This window comes from Eublepharis macularius, chromosome 9 (genome assembly GCF_028583425.1).
Source record: "Eublepharis macularius isolate TG4126 chromosome 9, MPM_Emac_v1.0, whole genome shotgun sequence".
Lineage (NCBI taxonomy): Eukaryota > Metazoa > Chordata > Lepidosauria > Squamata > Eublepharidae > Eublepharis > Eublepharis macularius.
Genome location: NC_072798.1, coordinates 38,191,389 through 38,208,407, shown reverse-complemented (window position 1 = coordinate 38,208,407; position 17,019 = coordinate 38,191,389). Strand labels below are relative to the sequence as shown.

The 17,019-nt window shown below is 44.1% G+C and overlaps 1 protein-coding gene across 1 annotated transcript in view; it reads right to left on the bottom strand.

Annotated features, from left to right (window-relative positions):
• Positions 1 to 9,492: 9,492 nt before the first annotated feature.
• Positions 9,493 to 17,019, bottom strand: part of MGAT3 (beta-1,4-mannosyl-glycoprotein 4-beta-N-acetylglucosaminyltransferase) — a 58,533-nt gene continuing 51,006 nt past the window's right edge. The window contains exon 2 of the mRNA XM_054988831.1: positions 9,493 to 11,819. Within this exon, the coding sequence (XP_054844806.1) occupies positions 10,313 to 11,818 (1,506 nt within the window). The 5' untranslated portion in view covers position 11,819 and the 3' untranslated portion in view covers positions 9,493 to 10,312. The remainder of the gene's footprint in view (positions 11,820 to 17,019) is intronic.

Below are 17,019 nucleotides of genomic sequence, written 5' to 3'. Positions count from 1 at the left end.
GTGGGGCACTAATCTGTCTAGAAGAGTGATATAAAAGCACAGTTATAGCCCAATCTTCTTAGATCTCAGAAGCTAAGCAGGGTCAGGACTTGGATGGGAGACCACCAATGAAGACTGCAGAGAAAACCAATCACCTGTTTCTCACTTGCCTTTAAAGCCCCTTACTGGGGTTGCTATAAGTCAGTTGTGACTGGACAGCACACACATACAGATAAACCAGCAATTTAATAATTTCCCCTCAGGATGCCCCCTTTTTTGATGTATTACACAGGTATGATTTTGCAAAGTATTCAGTTATGGGAAACATACCAACTTGCATTCCTAAAAGAGAAAACATTTTAAATATACCTATGCATATAAGCTAAGTTGTACTAAGTTGTTGTTGCTGTATGAGAATGAGGAATGTAACACAGGGTTGTCATCTGCAGGGACAGCTCTTGTGTTTCTTATGACATATTCTCCACCCTAAGCTGTTGCTGTAATAGTATTGCCAGCGCTGTTATTCGTTAACCAATTTAAGCAGATCATCTGGAAGATGCTTTTTGAACCTTTGATCTAATGAATGATTTATGTAAAGATCGTAGTTCTACGTAGTTTACCAGAGATGTAAATTCTTTCTAACATTTGGAGATATTGCAGTGTGTAACTGCTAACAGCAGAGTGATAAAACCCACCTCTGTAATTTTTAAAGAGGAACATTAAATGCACGTTTTAATCAGTGGCTGCAATAAAAACTGTACTATATGTATTCTCTGAAAACAAAGCATCAGGATGAAGATAGGTGTAGAATTCTAGAGTAATCACATCTGGTTTTTCACTTGCAATGTGAAACCCACATAGAAGTTCCCTTTAGTGGCCATTGATGGACCTCTTTGAATCTAATCCCCTTGCAAAGACATCTCTGCCTGTGGCAGTAAAATTCATCATTTAATTACTCATTGAGTGAAGTTATATGTTCTTTTGTCTATCCTAAATCTATTGCTCATCAACTTCATTGGGGGCCCCTACCATTCTAGTATTGTGGAAGTAGGAGGGAAATCTCTCCCTGTCTACCCCATGTACAATTTTATAAACCTCCATCCTGTCCCTTCTTGGTAATCTTTTCTCTAACATGAAATGCCCCGACTGTTTAGCCTTTCCTCATAAGAAAGGTGCTGCAAGCCTTCAATTGCTTTGGTTGCCCTCCCCCGTCTTTTTCTCAGCTCTGTAGTAGATTTTTGAGGTACGGTGACCAAAACAGTACACAGCATTCCAAATGTGACCACACCATACCACCTTTTACAGCCTGTGGAGTCCTGATACCGGGCGGTGGGTGCAACCACAAAATGGCTGCCATGGAAGGCGCAACCAACCACAAGATGTTAGGGAGTGAGGGTATACATACCTCAGTTAGGAAGTAGGCAGCTTTTCAGACAGAAGCTCTGTTTAACATGACGCCTTTTAAAATGAACATATTGCTTAAAAACATAAATATACTTATTGAGCTAGCTAAGACTCCCTCATCTGACAGTATTGGTATTCATTTTGCAGACATTTAATGCACTTATGCAAAAGGAAAACACTGCTTCTTCTCCTCACTATCCCTCTACATGGGCCTGCACAATTACTTGTAACAATAACTGTTGGTGCTGAAGAGCTGGTGAGAGCTCCTAGCACATGTTGTTTACAGTTAGATATTTTTGGTCAGATTTTGATAGGAACATAAATGGTTTTTGAAAAGAGAACAGATTTTTAATGTAGTGATATTACACTTCCACCAGAATTATAAAAATACAGTTAAACCAGGAAAGTCTAATTTCACTTGTAGTTTCAGTTAGGTGCATTAAGCATTTTAGCTGTGTAGCTCAATTGTGCTTTGACAGAATCAAGTCCCACTGAGTTTTAGAATATTATTCTGCTATTTGCACCAGTAATGTACATAAAGCCACTGCATTATACCATAAACATCAAAAACTCAAAAAGCCCCACCTGACCCCACCTACTTTCTAAAAACATTTGGCAGGTGCCAGGAAATGAACTGGCCATGCACCACGGCACTCATAGGTAGCATATTGGGGACCCTGCCAGAGATCTCTGCAGGGGCTATACAATACAGATCTTTTTATTTTCTGTTCCTTTTCTCATAATCACCAACATAGAGTGTGCCTTTTTCACTGCCACTGCACATAGCCAACATTTTCACTGAGCTATCCACTACAATCCCAAGATCTTCTCTCTCAGTCTCAACTAGTTCAGATCCCATCAGCTAGGGTTGCCAGTCTCCAGGTAGTGGCTGGAGATCTCCTGGAATTACAACTGGTCTCCAGGCCAGAGATCAGTTCACCTGGAGAAAATGGCTACTTTTGGAGGTGGACTCTATGGAATTATACCATGCCAAGGTCCTTTCTCTCCCCAAACCCCATTTTCTCCAGGTTTCTTCCCCCAAATCTCCAGGAATTTCCCAACTTGGAGCTGGCAACCCTACCATCAGCATATATTTGAAGTTAGAAGTTTTTGCTCCAGTGTGCATCACCTTATGCTTACTTACACAGAACTTCATTTGCCTCCTTGTTGCTCACTTGCCCAATCTGGAAAGATACTCTTGGAACCCTTCATAATTTGCCTTGGTTTTCCCCATCCTGAATAATTTGGTACTATCCGCAAACTTGGCCACTACAGTGCTCACCCTGCATTCCAGATCATTTATGAATTAAAAAGCACCTGTCCTAATATGGGTCCTTCAGGGACCCTCTGGTTCACTTCTCCCCATTGCAAGAACTGCCTATTTTTTGTTGTTTAACTAATTTTTATAATCAATGAGAGGACCTGCCCTCTTATCCCATGATTTCTGAATTTGCTGAGAACCTTGTCAAAATGCATTTTTAGAGGTCTAAGCATATAATACCTATTTAATAGCCTTTATTCACATACTTTTTAATTCCCTGAAGTTGGTGAAGCCGGACTCCTCTCTGCAGAAGCCATGCCAATTTTAACCTCAGCAGGCCCTATTCCTCTTTGTGCTTAGTAAGGTTATCTTCAGGGGTCATTTTGTAGAAAAAGAGCTGGAGGAACTCATTAGCATATGCCACACCCCTTGCCATCACTGGAAGTGTGTCATTAGCATAACTGATTTGTATATGCCACACCCCCTGACATCACCTATCCTGGCTGTTTTGGACCCAATCCTGACCATTCAGGGCCGAAATTGGGCCCAAAATGGCAAAAAGGGGCTGAAAATGGCCGAAAAGGGGCCCCAAATGGTCAGGATCGGGCCGCTGCTGAGTGGGAGAGTGATCCACCACCTGTTAGAGGCCTGATCTAGGCTGTTTTGGCCACAATTCAGGCTGAAATGGGCCCAAAATGGCTGAGGGTCAGGTGGGCGGGGCCACCTGACATGTGACCTCTTTGGGGAACTGCCGGAACTGCGTTCCGGCGCGTTCCCCCTTGAACTGAGCCCTGGTTATCTTTAATAACTCATGTTTATGCAGTCATGAGTCATCCTTCACTTTAAACACCCACACAGTAGGAGAACTTTGTATGTTTCTTTTTTGTGGGGTGGAGGTGATATAATTGTTACATCACGTGTGACATAATCAATAAATACCTATCTTATGGCTTATCTGCACAGTAATGGAAAGATTGTAATTGCACAACTGAAGTGTCTGAACTAGGCTAGAGATTTTTTGGAATTCTTCTTAATATAGATTTTGGAGCTAGAAATTTGTATTTATCATTTCATTATACCTCATTCAGGGGACTACTGCTTTTCTTTTCTGAATCCAGTTGAAAAGGATCCATGGAACCAAATCTCACTGCTGTTCTAGTCTTTACTAAATTCAGCATGAAATAGTTCAGTGTGAAGAAACAGGTGACATAATCATGTGATAACAGGATGGGGGCATGGCTTAGTGGTCCAGTATCTACTTGGTATGCAGAAGGTCCCAGGTTCAATCCCAGTATCTTCACTGAAAAAGAATCAGGTCATAGGTGACGTGAAATACCTCAACTTGAGACTGGAGTGTCACTGCCAGTCTGAGTAGACAGTATCAGCGCTGATGGGTCAAGAGTCTGATTCAGTACAAGACAGCTTCATACCTGTTCAACAGTGGTTACCACTCTACAGTCCTCTAATGGAAGGAATGCAAAGAGTTGTGCATGTGCCCCCTGGATTGACCAGGTGTGTTCCTTCACACCTAGGTACAAACCATCATTTACAAACAGGAAGCAAGCCATCTCCTCTTTTTTGGGGGGAGGAGGGCTTCCCATTGTCAGGTAGAAATAAAAGCTGCCACACTAGCTGATTTCCCTTCATGGTTTTGCAATTTGTTTTATTTCCTCCTTTAAACATCCCTTTAAGGGTGAAATGAAATCCAACCATTTACAGAGAAAATGATTTCAGAATGTACACTTTGATTTATTCTTACAAAAAAGTTATTAATATTGGTATTTATAAATTAGACTTTACAGGGCTTGCTCTAACTATTTGGTAAGTCCCAAATATTCCTTAGCTAACAGAGGGCACAAAAGTTATTCAGTTCACTAGACTGAAATCCCATATCTTTTCCTGGAGAAATTGGCCCCATTTCCAAGACCGTGCCCTGCAGAATACGGCTTTCCCCAAGGAATTACATTGGATAGTGGTGTGTACCCTTGTTGCTTGTTTTCTTCATATCCCTTTTAGGCTGATTTACCAGCCTTGGTATTTCCAATGACAAAGCAATACATAACTGCCTCAATTTCTTCATAATGTAATGAATGTCCTTCAACTCCTCCCACACCAAAATTCACCACTTCCATATTTTCCCCTTTTTAAATTTTCCAGAAAAGGTCTGGAGGTTCATATAAATAGGTAGAATCCCATTTTCTCACTCACTCAGCTTAAGGTCTATAAAGCCATGGCAACTGGTCCATTGCAATCCAGCACGATGGGACTGCTCTATATCTCTTCAGACCTCCAACAGTAGAAGAAGAGAAAGCAAGAGAAATGAAGCAAAGCAATTGGCTGGAAGGAAAGAAGGAGCCAGAAAAAACAAGTGCTAGTTTAGATCCAAGCTGTGATCAAACCATCACCGTTTCAAGTTAAATGACTCAGAATGTCCTTTCGTGCCTGCTAAAGGAAAACAAATTGTGAATCTTCCAGTTTTCCTACTCAGTAAGTGAACCACCCAGTCTTAGCGCATATATTGGGAAGACTGTGGAGCTATCCAGTAAGGAAAGAAACATTTTTTCCCCTTCACAAAGAGAGATGGAACTAGGACAACTTATCCAACTCTTTGTGCAACAGAAGTTTAGCCTTGGGTAACTGGATCAATTGCTAGGAGCCCCCAAAATCAGAGAGAACATGAGCCAAGAATAAGTAGATATGAACAGCCACCAGAGAACTCGAAGTGACATACATTGTTCCTTGTATAAAAAGGTAGGTTAAAGATGCTATTGTCCAATACCTGGTTCACACAAAAGAGCATGAGATTGTAGAACTATCCATTCAGGTGGGGGATTGCATGAATGGGTGTCTCTGGGTGGAGAAAAACAACAACTATCTATACAAAACTAGCATATCAAGGAACAAACTAAAATTCCTATTCCTCACATCTAGTTTTCTATGCGCAGGAAAATTGTTGGGATTTTTTTAAAGTATGAAGGTCCTTCCTCTATAGTCCAGGAATATCTTTACAACTTCAGTTGTCATTTGCATGAACTAGGTATGTTAAGAAGGGGAATGCAGCTGTGTAGAAGAACACAGACTTCTTCCTGCTCCATTGAACAAATGGGAAACATGCCAGCTGCTGGCCATGAACAGGGGCATTTAGTGGCTAGCTTCTGTGCATATGCGCCTCTATTGGCTGCACCACCAGTGCTTCAACTCCCCTGGAGGATGAAGAGGGAAGACAAACAAACGGGGCCTGTTGTTGCCAGGCAGCTACAAGATGTACTCCCCAAGTCCCATCCAGGTATTCACAGGGTCAGGCAGGGAGAAAAGATGAAAAGAGATTCAAGCTAGACTTGGTGGGTTGAATGTCTCCTGCTGGTAAAGACCAGCTTTAGAAAGAGTTCTATGCCACCCTTCATGTGTTGCCATGCACAGTGGTACACTTTAAAATGTTCCTTGATATAAAAACTAGAACAAAGGGTTTTTTTTTCCTGAGCCTTTCTATACAGTAAAGAAAAACCTTGGTAATACTTCTTTTAAAAAAGTCAGTCCACCCTTTTTCTCATTAGAGTGGTTTAAAAAATAAACTTCCCTTCACAGATCCATTTTTACATCTCTAGTGATACACTGAAGACATTGTTGCTGCACCACTGAACACCACTGTGCGCGTCTGTTCCATTGACTTTTAATGGAAAAAAAGGGCCAATGAAGATGCGATTGGGGAGGCACAAGCCAGGCACTTTACACCCATAGCAGCAGCTCCTAATTTGGTTTGCGTGGTGCAGCCATTAATACACACACACATACCCCAAAGTGGGCCGTTCTGCATACCACCACAAACCCCTAGTCAGCAGTTGAATTTGCAGTGGCATGCCATGAGAATATTAGACACCTACTAGACACAATCAACTCGCTACGAGTGGTAAGGGGAGATACTCTCTGATCTGTCCACATCGGTCTCTTTTATTGTGCATACAGCCTTTGCTTAAGGTGTGCTCAATTCATCCAGGCTTTCAGCCATCTAAAGGGCCCCTCACAAGGCTTATGAAAGAGTGCTCTCCTCTTCTCCCTCTCTCACCCATATAGGGCTTGGTCAGCTCATTTTCCACCAGCAAAGTGGGGCCTGAGACCATGTTTGCAGTGCATGCACTCACCAGCGGTTTAAGTCAAGGCATCTGTATTCTACAAATAGGGGGTGGGGGTTCCAGATTAGTTCCCTTAAAATGCTGGTTTGCCAAGCCATCTCCCAAAGTTATTTTTTCCCTTTAGACTCCACCCCCAGGAACATAGAAGCCCAGAGGCATTTCATTAGTGCAAAGTTCCTTAAGGTAGACTTGGAGGGACTAAGTTCTAGCTACGTAATAAATAATTAAATAGATCATCCTTCTTAACTTGAAGTTTAATAAAGCCACCAGAGGCTAAAGGGTATTTTCCCCCTTTAAAAAAAAAAGTTTCTCCTGCAATTCTCCTCCCCACCCCCACCCCGAGGTCAGTTTCAAGTTTCTCTTTGGTGCAGCCAAGGAAGGAGATCAGAACAAAAAATCCTTTCAGAGTCCCAAAGGAATTCAATGCTAACTCATCCAGTTACAATGAGATCTGTTCCTTGCACACAACGATGGTGGAGGGGAGAAGACTAGGGAAGCAGAAAAAGCAACGAGAGCTGCAGAGTGGATAAAGGAGGAGCTGTGTGCCTGCTGACAAACGTAGTCCAGAGACAGCAGTGAGGGGAACATTAAGGATTCATGAACAGTAATTGTGAAATCCTAGATATATACACAAAGCAAGCTGTGTAGAGCAAGCAGAGGAAGGAGAACAAACTGTGGGCTGGGATGGAGCAAGGAAGCAGCATGAGGGTGAAGCCACAGTGGCATTAGTCCCCTTGCTTGCGGTTTCTTGGGTGGCCACATGGACGTTCAGATTCAGAACTCTCCAAATCAGGGAGTCCTGGACTCCACACACTGTTGGCTCCTGTGCTATCACTGCTTTATAGTGATAATCCACAAATAGTTTTTTCTGTGTGGACAAACCAATGCATTTGCAAAGCATTGCTATAGCATAATGACTACATGATACAGGATGATGTGTGGATGCAGCCCAGCGGTAGAAATGCAGGGAGCTATTGGTGTTTTTTCATCACCCCAACGGCTCCTTGATTCTGCCCTACGTTTGCCTTAGCAAATAGACTTCAATGTTTTTTTCTACAAGGCACCAACACACCTATCAAACTCCGCTACTGGGTCTCAAGTTCCCTTTTTGCATATAAGGCAATGATCTCCTAGGAAGGGGTCAGTTCAACACTTTCACAGAGCAGGTGAGGAGGCACATGGAGGAAAAGGTTCTTCAGAGAGGCACCACCGATTATGGCCCAATGGCACAAGACTGAGCCACCCACCTCCCTAACAAAAGCAAAAAGAGATTCCAAGTGAGTTCAGGATTGCTTTTGACACTGTCTTCTGTTAACAGCTTAACAAAAAGGAATTCACTACATTTTTAAAAGGTGTAAGGGTCAAGCCACAAAATCAGTGGGCACGGTATATCTAACCCATGATGACTAGGTTGGTACAAGCAGCCATCTGGCGATTGCTCAAGCACCCATCTGACAAAAAGTTGAGAATGCGGCTGTCACCACCTCCTGACTCAAACCTGTATCTCAGGAAGTTTGTCAGGAAAAGATGAGTGACCATCACCTCTGGATATTTCCAGAGCATTCACAAGAGCAACGACTGCACCGAAAACAGAGTCAATGAACAGAAGATTTACCATGAGATCATGGTAGAGAGAGAACTGGCTGAGAGTATTATGGAGGCAGAAGAGAACAGGCAGCTTGTTTGCCATGGCACATGCATAGCACTCTCTAGAGGGACTGGGGGACTGTACATAAGGGTGGGCAATGTGTAAAAGCAGAGGGGAAGCAAAGATAGAAAAACAACCACATGCTAAAAATCACACTCTCCAACCAGTGGATTTTTTTCATACTATGGAGCTCTTCCTATTACTGCACAAACATCTCCCATTTCTTGCATTAAATACAAGGGGCTCAATGTTTCACTTATTTCCCTAGCAGCAAACATAACATAGTGTTTCCAACATGCTTCACCCTGACTTAAAGTTACCAGCACCATATAGCAAAGGCATTAGGCTACTCCACAGAAGGTAAACGGATGCCAGCAACAGTGGGATACTTAAATGCCTGGCATCTAGTCCTAGCTGTTGGCCTCTTGCATCTGCTTCGTCAAATGGACCCCTTTCTCCTGTGCCAATCACATTTCGGGTCTAGCTCTTACTAAGTAGCTTCATAGTTCTCCTGCTCCATAATGGGATGGGCATTCTAGCTGGTGTATTTATTTATTATCCTAATCTCCCCTTTCCTTGGAAGCAACTCTGGTGCCATCAACAGGCACCCACACCATTTTAGTTGAAAATGCAAGTATCTGCTACCTGTATAAGATTGTTGCTAAGGAAGAGGGAGGGTTTCTCCTTGATGGGTATTCCCACTGCAGATCTGCTAGCAAAAGACCCTATGGCTGGGTAACAGCACATCCATTTACTGAACAAGCTAGACATTGGTTGTTGGGGGTTTTCCGGGCTGTATTGCCGTGGTCTTGGCATTGTAGTTCCTGACGTTTCGCCAGCAGCTGTGGCTGGCATCTTCAGAGGTGTAGCACCAAAAGTCTTTTGGTGCTACACCTCTGAAGATGCCAGCCACAGCTGCTGGCGAAACGTCAGGAACTACAATGCCAAGACCACGGCAATACAGCCCGGAAAACCCCCAACAACCATCGTTCTCCGGCCGTGAAAGCCTTCGACAATACAAGCTAGACATTCTTCATAACCTGTCAGTTTGCAGAAGGTTTTCCCTGAATTGTCCATGATCAGCAGATGAAAAGCAGAGTTCTTTGGTGCAACCATGCTCTCACAATGGGCTGATGCGCGCACACACCCTAACATAATACACACATGGCAAAATATACATATCTTAGAAGAGCACAGGGACTCCTGTAGTCACCTACAAGCATTCTCATTCTCTTACACACACATCCTCTTCCTAGTTAAGTTTCTAGCCATCTGCAGTAAGATAATTTAGTATACTGTCAGAATTAGAGTGCTCTTTGGCCAAGTCTTAAAACAGGCTCTGCAAGAAGGGTCCAGGCCTTCAGCTCCCTTTCCCTTGTCTGCAATCTCTATGGGCTGAGAGAGTGGACAGCATGTCAGAGGGGGAGTGGAAGGAAGTTCTTAGTTTTGTATGACTTAGAAGACCAGCTTTTAAAGTGGACACTATCCTCATCGAAACTAAAAATACTGTAAAGATTACTTCATGTTCACATCTCCATGCTTCCAGCTGTTGTGACCCTACATGTCCCCGTGTCTCAAACACAGAGAGTAGATCTCTCCATCTGCTACCTGCATAAGATTGTTCTCTCATCCTACAGGACAGGTGAAGGGGCTGCATCAGGGACTGTATCAGCTATTCCTGCTTTTCCCGGTCTTCATTAACATGATTAGGAATCTCCCCCTCCCCCTCAAAAAGTCTCACTTCTGGAAAGGGGCAGACAGCGGCTGAAGAGAATGTACACTTCCCCAGCTGGAGAGGAGAGGAGGGAAAGAAAGAAAAAAAGCAGTTGCACCTCACTTCTTCCCCCTTTATCCATGAAGTTCCAGTTTCCCATAAAAGCCCCTCTCCCATCACCCAGCCCCCTCTGCCTTCTGGTAGGGGTTCTCCAGTAAATAACAAAACCGCTGGTAGTTCTTCAGCAAATATTTAGGGGCATACATTTGTTCCTTAGGGTCTGCAGGAGGGTATTCTTGAATGGTACCATCAAACCACCCACCAGTCCGGATTAGTTCCCGGATATAATTAAGGTCCCGCTTGTCCTCGTAGTCCCCCCAGCGGGGAAAGTCCCCATTCTGTGCTGACACTAATTTGAAGTAGATTCCCTCAGGTGTGAAGCACCAAGAGCAGTGCCAGCCAGCAAAGTGGAGAGGACTGCCCAGGGACCACTGTACCAGGATGTGGCCTGTGCTGTTTTCATATTGCCGGAAGCCAGGCATGGTATAATACTCCCTCCGGCGAAGACGGATCCCATCTGAGGCATAAACAGTTTGAAGCATCCCAACTGTGCAACCAGAAACCACCTCCAGGGTGCCAGGTTGCTTCCAGAAAAAGCCATAGAGAGATTTGCGCATATGGAAAGCAAAGGGTTCTGTCCAGCCATCATAGAGTTTGAGGAAGAGCACACCATCACGGGCTGGGATCTCATCGGCATCATCAATGATGAAAACATCGTCAGGTCGCAAGTTGCGGAGGCGGGAGATGCCGTCCCGAGTCAGAAATGTGCGCAGATAGTCATCAGCGATCCACCCATCCTGCCGGCCACCAGGAGGGAAGTGATCCAGGAAGACATAGAGTACCTTGTGGCGGATGTAGTCAAAGGACCCATTGAGCAGCATCTCACGGAACTTGAGTGGGCGCGGTTCACCATAGGCTGTGAAATTTGATTCGCAGACAACAAATGCATCCACCACATCTCCCAGCTCATGGAAACGTACATCCAAGAGATCAAATTCATGGTTCACGTTGATGGCATTAATGACTCGCCTGGGTACTTCTCGTGGTGTCAGACGGTCTTTAGTGGGGAGGTTTGAATACTGGACCACAGTGGGCACCCCACAGCTAGGCCCATGCCAACCAGGCAGGCACACACACTCCACCCACTTCCGCCGCTTGGTCCCACTAGTGCTCAGAGGTTTCCGTCCCGCACGCTCCAAAGCTGGTCCCTCTATTTTTTCATCTGGCCGGCCTGCTAGTGGCTTTTCCAGCACCTTGGTGCCTGGCTTGAAGCAGACTCCACCAGCTTTGGTATGTACAAAGTATTCCGAAATATCTTCGGGCAGCACAAACTCCACTCTATGCAACTCCTCCCCAGCTCTGCTTGGAGACAGAGGCTGAAGTAAAGGTGAGTGGGAATAGAGTGGTGTGCGGAGGAACTCTGGACCCCCTGGCTCAGGGCTGACTTGAGGCGTGACAGGTGCATTGTTCCAGAAAAAGTTAGAGACCAGGTTGGGGCTAAGTGATGCCAGCTCTCTGGGGAATGTGACATAGGAGAGGGCCTTTAGGAAGTGAAGGAAGGAGATGAGGCAGAGACCAGCCATGCACAGTGACAGAAAGAGCTTGTGGCGTCTCATCTTCATCCTGGGATGAGAAAATAAGGAGAGAAGAAATAGTCATGTTAATTTTTTACTAGCCTACACGGCTTTTTTAAAAAAGAAACAATGTCTGGCAAAGAGAAAAAAACAAGAGTGCAGGTATGATAAATAGGAGTTAAATTAGAATACAGCCTAATCCCTTATCTCTGCCTCTGTTTCCCTTCCCTTCCAACTCTGGTGACTCCCAGCTCAATTTCAATCTGGAGTAAATGCCAGAGACAAGAACTGCCCTATTGCAAGGATTCTGACTAGGGAACAGCAGTTGTACACATACTGTAAAGAATAGGGATCCATCTAAAGGAAGAACTGAACAGGCCTGCAGCCAACGAGTGTTACCAAAACTACTGGTGCTGAGGTTATGTGCAGGGTTTTTTTTCAGGGGGAACGTGGGGGAACGGAGTTCCGGAACCTCTTGAAAATGGTCACATGGCTGGTGGCCCCGCCCCCTGATCTCCAGACAGAGGGGAGTTTAGACTGCCCTCTGCACCGCCAAGCAGCGTGGAGGGCAATCTCAACTCCCCTCTGTCTGGAGATCAGGGGGCGGGGCCACCAGCCATGTGACTATTTTCTCTGAGGGCAACTCACTGAGTTCCACCACCTCTTTTCCCAGAAAAAAAGCTCTGGTTATGTGAATGCGTGGGAACATTGATTGGGAAGAACTGATAGGTAGGTGCAAGTTGCTTAAACCTTTGTGAAATACTTAGAAGTCCATGGCAGGATTTCTAGTACAATCACAGTCAGTTCCAGTTCAGGTTAGACTTAAGGTTTACAATGCAGACCTATGAATACTTTCCTGGGAGTAAAACCCATTGAGTAGATCCTAGTAGGATTCCAAATAGACCTGCTTTGGATTGGTCTCTTCCCTCCCCCAAGCTGGCTAAACAGTTATGAAAGATTGCTTCTACACTAGCCATTTAGTCTGGAATTACTATCAATCATTCAGTTTTAATGAACAGTCCAGATATCACTGGCAATGTCATTGTACCCTAGCATTTTCCCTGTTGTCTCCAATCTTTTTTCAGACCTGATTGATGGCCTCTTCTTAAAAAGTGCCATTAAAGTGTCAAGCTGTCTGTGTGGGCAAACAGCTTCTGAGGTTTCCTGACTTTGTTCCCCTTAAATTTGGCACCCCACTTTCTGTTCTGTTGGCACATTTCTGTATCAATAGTTCTTACTTATGGGGAGGATTAATTACTGTTTTTCACTTTGCAGTCAAAGGCATTCTCATTTTATTTTTAATAACCATTGCAGTGCTATTACAGGATCACAGTAACAATTTAAATTTAAAAATGGCTACAAAGTGAAAAGCAGTATTTCTTTTCTCAGCTCAGCTCCCCAGCTGTCTTGTGGGGATAATAATTGACTGAGTTTGTTCACCGCTCTGAGTGGGGCACTAATCTGTCTAGAAGAGCAGTATATAAGCGCAATTATTATTAGTTCTTCTTAGGAGGAAGAAGCAATTAAATTACTAAGAACAGGAAATAAAACTATGGAACACTTAAGACAGTTGTGGGGAGAAGAGGAACCTTTACCAAAATAATTTATTTCCAAGTAAGTATATAGTAAGATCTTGTCCAAGAAGATGGGGGCACTGCAGGAATATTATGGGGCAAACAGTGCTATATTGAGTGCTATGTAAAGCCCGTTTGATTCTACCTTCAGAAGAGAGTGGTGCAAAACTGTTTTAGGGCTTGAGTACACACAATGCAGGAAATTGTATAAATTGAATTCCCACAATTTTTAATTTTCTTTTTCTGGGGGCTAAATTCTGATTGGGATCACAGCACAAGCGTTAGGAGGGCTTAAGGCTTTCTCCATACCACACCAGATTCCCAATATAAAATGAACCCAGGGAAGTGTTATTCACACCAAAAAGTCCCGTGACTGGACCCTGGCTGGCATCAGGCCCCTGCATGTCTAGAAATGAATAGTAAAAGCCATGAGAGCTGTTTGTGCAACTTTCAGCATCATGTGTAGGTAAAGCTTTTAATGTGGAAACAACCAAGGATTCCTGTGAGCTTCCCCCTCAAAAAGAGCAGAGAATAAATAGTGTAATGCATGAATGGCTTATAATTTGCAGATTTTCTCCTCAGTGTTAGGTCACATAGTTAAATTTGATAACTTAAAGTGCATGTAACACTGGAATTGTGATCTGCATTGTCTGTGTCAGGTTCCCTTGGATTTGAGTCCAGTGGCACCTTAGAGACCAACAAGATTTTCAGGGTAGAAGCTTTCAAAAGTCAGAGCTCCCTTCTTCAGATACAGCCTTGATTCCTTTGTGTGTGTGTGGGGGGGGGGGGGACATTACTGTGTTGATGCACACTGAGATATTTGCACTGTAATCTTTGGGTCTGTGTTTGCCAAATGTTTGACACCTTAGCACTTTTTTTTTCTGCATCAAAACTAGAAACAAGCTTCACTTGTCAGCTTTAAAAGTCAAGCACATACTTTCTTGACCAGCTTCCAAAACTACAGGCAGGGATCATCCTTCAGAACACAAAATAGATCTGCCCAGATAGTAGCACCTCCTAGCATCACATTTCCCAGTCAGTCAGGATGAGACCATTTTCCTGGACAATGGAATTTCCTTGCACCCCTCAGCCTCCCTGTTTACCCAAGGGCAAATGGAACTTGAGTTGCTGGGATGGAGCTGGTAGATGTCTTAGGGATGGACTGCCCAAATGGGGGATGGACTGCCCAAATGTGGCAGAGGGAAATCAAGGTGTGGCCATCAATCCCAAAGTGCTGCCTATCTCCAGAACTGAACCAGTCTTCGGGGTTCTGCCCACAAAATAAGCCCCAGAGAGTGGCCAGCCAATCAGAGCCCCTGGAGCTTCTCTGGCTGGGATGGGTGAGCCATCACTGGTTCTTCCAACTCTGTGCTATCAAGGAAAAAACTGCTGTGGGAAAGGGATTTTTAATCACTGTCAAGCACCACATTATTACAAATAAAAGTCTTTTAGGGAACACAAAGCTACATGCTACCATCCAGTAAATAAAGTCTTATCCCCCCCCCCCCCCGTTTAGTAGGAAAGTAGAGGACAGAATGTGGGGGTAATAGGTCAGCATTCAGTCCAGAGAACCATTTACCTCATAGGTCTCCTCCTCAAGTCTCCCTCCTTTCCCCATCATATTAGGCCTATGCCACAAGTAAAATCAGAGACGGCCCAAGCCTCACGGTCACAATATACAACAAAAGAGGTGACAACCAGGCGCTAACCATCACATAAAGCTACATGGGGCCTCTAACCATGCCAGGCAGGAATTCTGGGAGCAGCCAATATGATAGCTTAAATTTCTCCAAGGTATACTCAAAGTCCCTCTTGCAGCATACTAACAGGCCCAAGCACTTAGTTTTGGAATAACTGCTCTAGGCCTTGTCAGAGAGGAATTACACATTACAACACAGAGAGATCTTCCATAATGTCCTAGTAAGGTACAGCTGATTGCAATGGAGTTTCTTCCCATGCAACTCCTCTGATCAATTGTCTCTTACAATATTGGAAAGAGAGGAAGAGAAATGCAGAATGACAACAGCTCCAGGCCTTTTGCAACACCCTGAGTGATGCTAGATAATAGGCAGTTCTCACTCTTGGTGCATTTCTCCTTGAGCTTTTTCATTCCAGGACTTTTGTTCGTTAAAACTGTCTGGTTTTCACTGGTCTGATTAATCAAGGGCATTCTGAATTGTTAATCCTTTTCTCTGCTGCATTTCTGGTGGCTCTGGTTGCTGCCACCTGCAAATTTGATGAGCATGTGCTCTGCTTTCTCGTCCAAATCATCCTCCCCAGAGGCAAAAAATTCAGCTGCCAGATCTGCAGTTTCCCAGTGCCTTCTTTCTGAAGATCAGCACTGTGTATTTGTAGCCTTATCTGCCTTGCCAAGATTTCTCAGAGACCACTGCCAGGGGCTTCTGCAGTTCATTCATACAGTTCGTGATTCTAAGGCTGGGTTGGTTTTTTTTAAAAAAATTATTTTGCTTCATACTCTTTACTCACTACACCAGTCCCAGAGCATGAACAAAAGCAGTTTAAAGATTAAGCTAGCCACCCAGGCCCTCCCTCTCATAATTTCTGAAACCATCATGGTACACAGCTCAAACTAATTGGTTCAAGAATCAGAGACCCGAGTAGAAGAGAGAATCGCTCTCTTTGTCTGCCTCCTCACTTAATTCATCACTAGCCTTCCTATCCGTGAACCACTGCCAAGAAGTGAAGTGGGAAGGGCTAGCATCCAGACAATCCATCCCCAAGACATCTACCAACCCCATCCCAGCAACTCAAGTTCCATTTGCCCTCGGGTAAACAACTGCATACATTTGTTCATAGTCCATATGCTCTGGGAATGCCATATTAGATCCAAGGATGCAAGGACATCAGCTCTCCAAGAGACAGGAAGTCATTTTCTCAACAACAAACATTAAGCCACGATGGGCAAGTGTTATAAAGAAAGAAGTCAACGGCACTGTTCAGAATTGCTGTTTTACAAAAGAAAGAGTATCAGATTTTTGGATAAACACACAGTGTTGATCTGATCGGCAAGTGAGATTGTAGGCTTTTCTTCATACTCCATTTATTCCTGCTTTTCTTAGCAGTTGATCTCCAAGAACTGGAATCTGAGTACAGTTCTTCTGCACATCTGCCCTCCCTTTGCATTTTTACATTTGTGGAGTTGGTTTATTTTTTTTCTGCAAGTGCCTTGAATAAACAGGATTTTCAAATGAGAGTGCTGTCATCATTGGTGGCATTAATGATGATGTCACAGCTTCCCCCTTTTTATTTTTTGCTTATATCAATAGATCAATATAAGGGCTGTTTTTTTAAAAAGGTTGAAAATGAACACACGGGGAAGTCTTCACATAGGGAAGCCTAGAAGGAGAGCAGCTCCACCACCCATACCTAAGATTCTCCCCCCCCCACCACCAATGGAGAGCCCTGCCTGGGCTGACCCAGAGCCAGGAAGTGGAGGCTGGCACCAGCAGGGCAAACCAACCTCTTTTGAGACAGAGCCCAGAGCAGCAACAGCGATGTGCTTTTTCAACCACACTGCTTTTTATGGCACCAGAAGGCGCAACTCCTCCCTCCCCTGAGCCATCAGGACTTTTGCCAAATCAGGATTACAGCTGAACATCAAGAAAAGTAATGTCTACTGAGGAATTACACAATTTTGAAGTTGATAATGAGGAT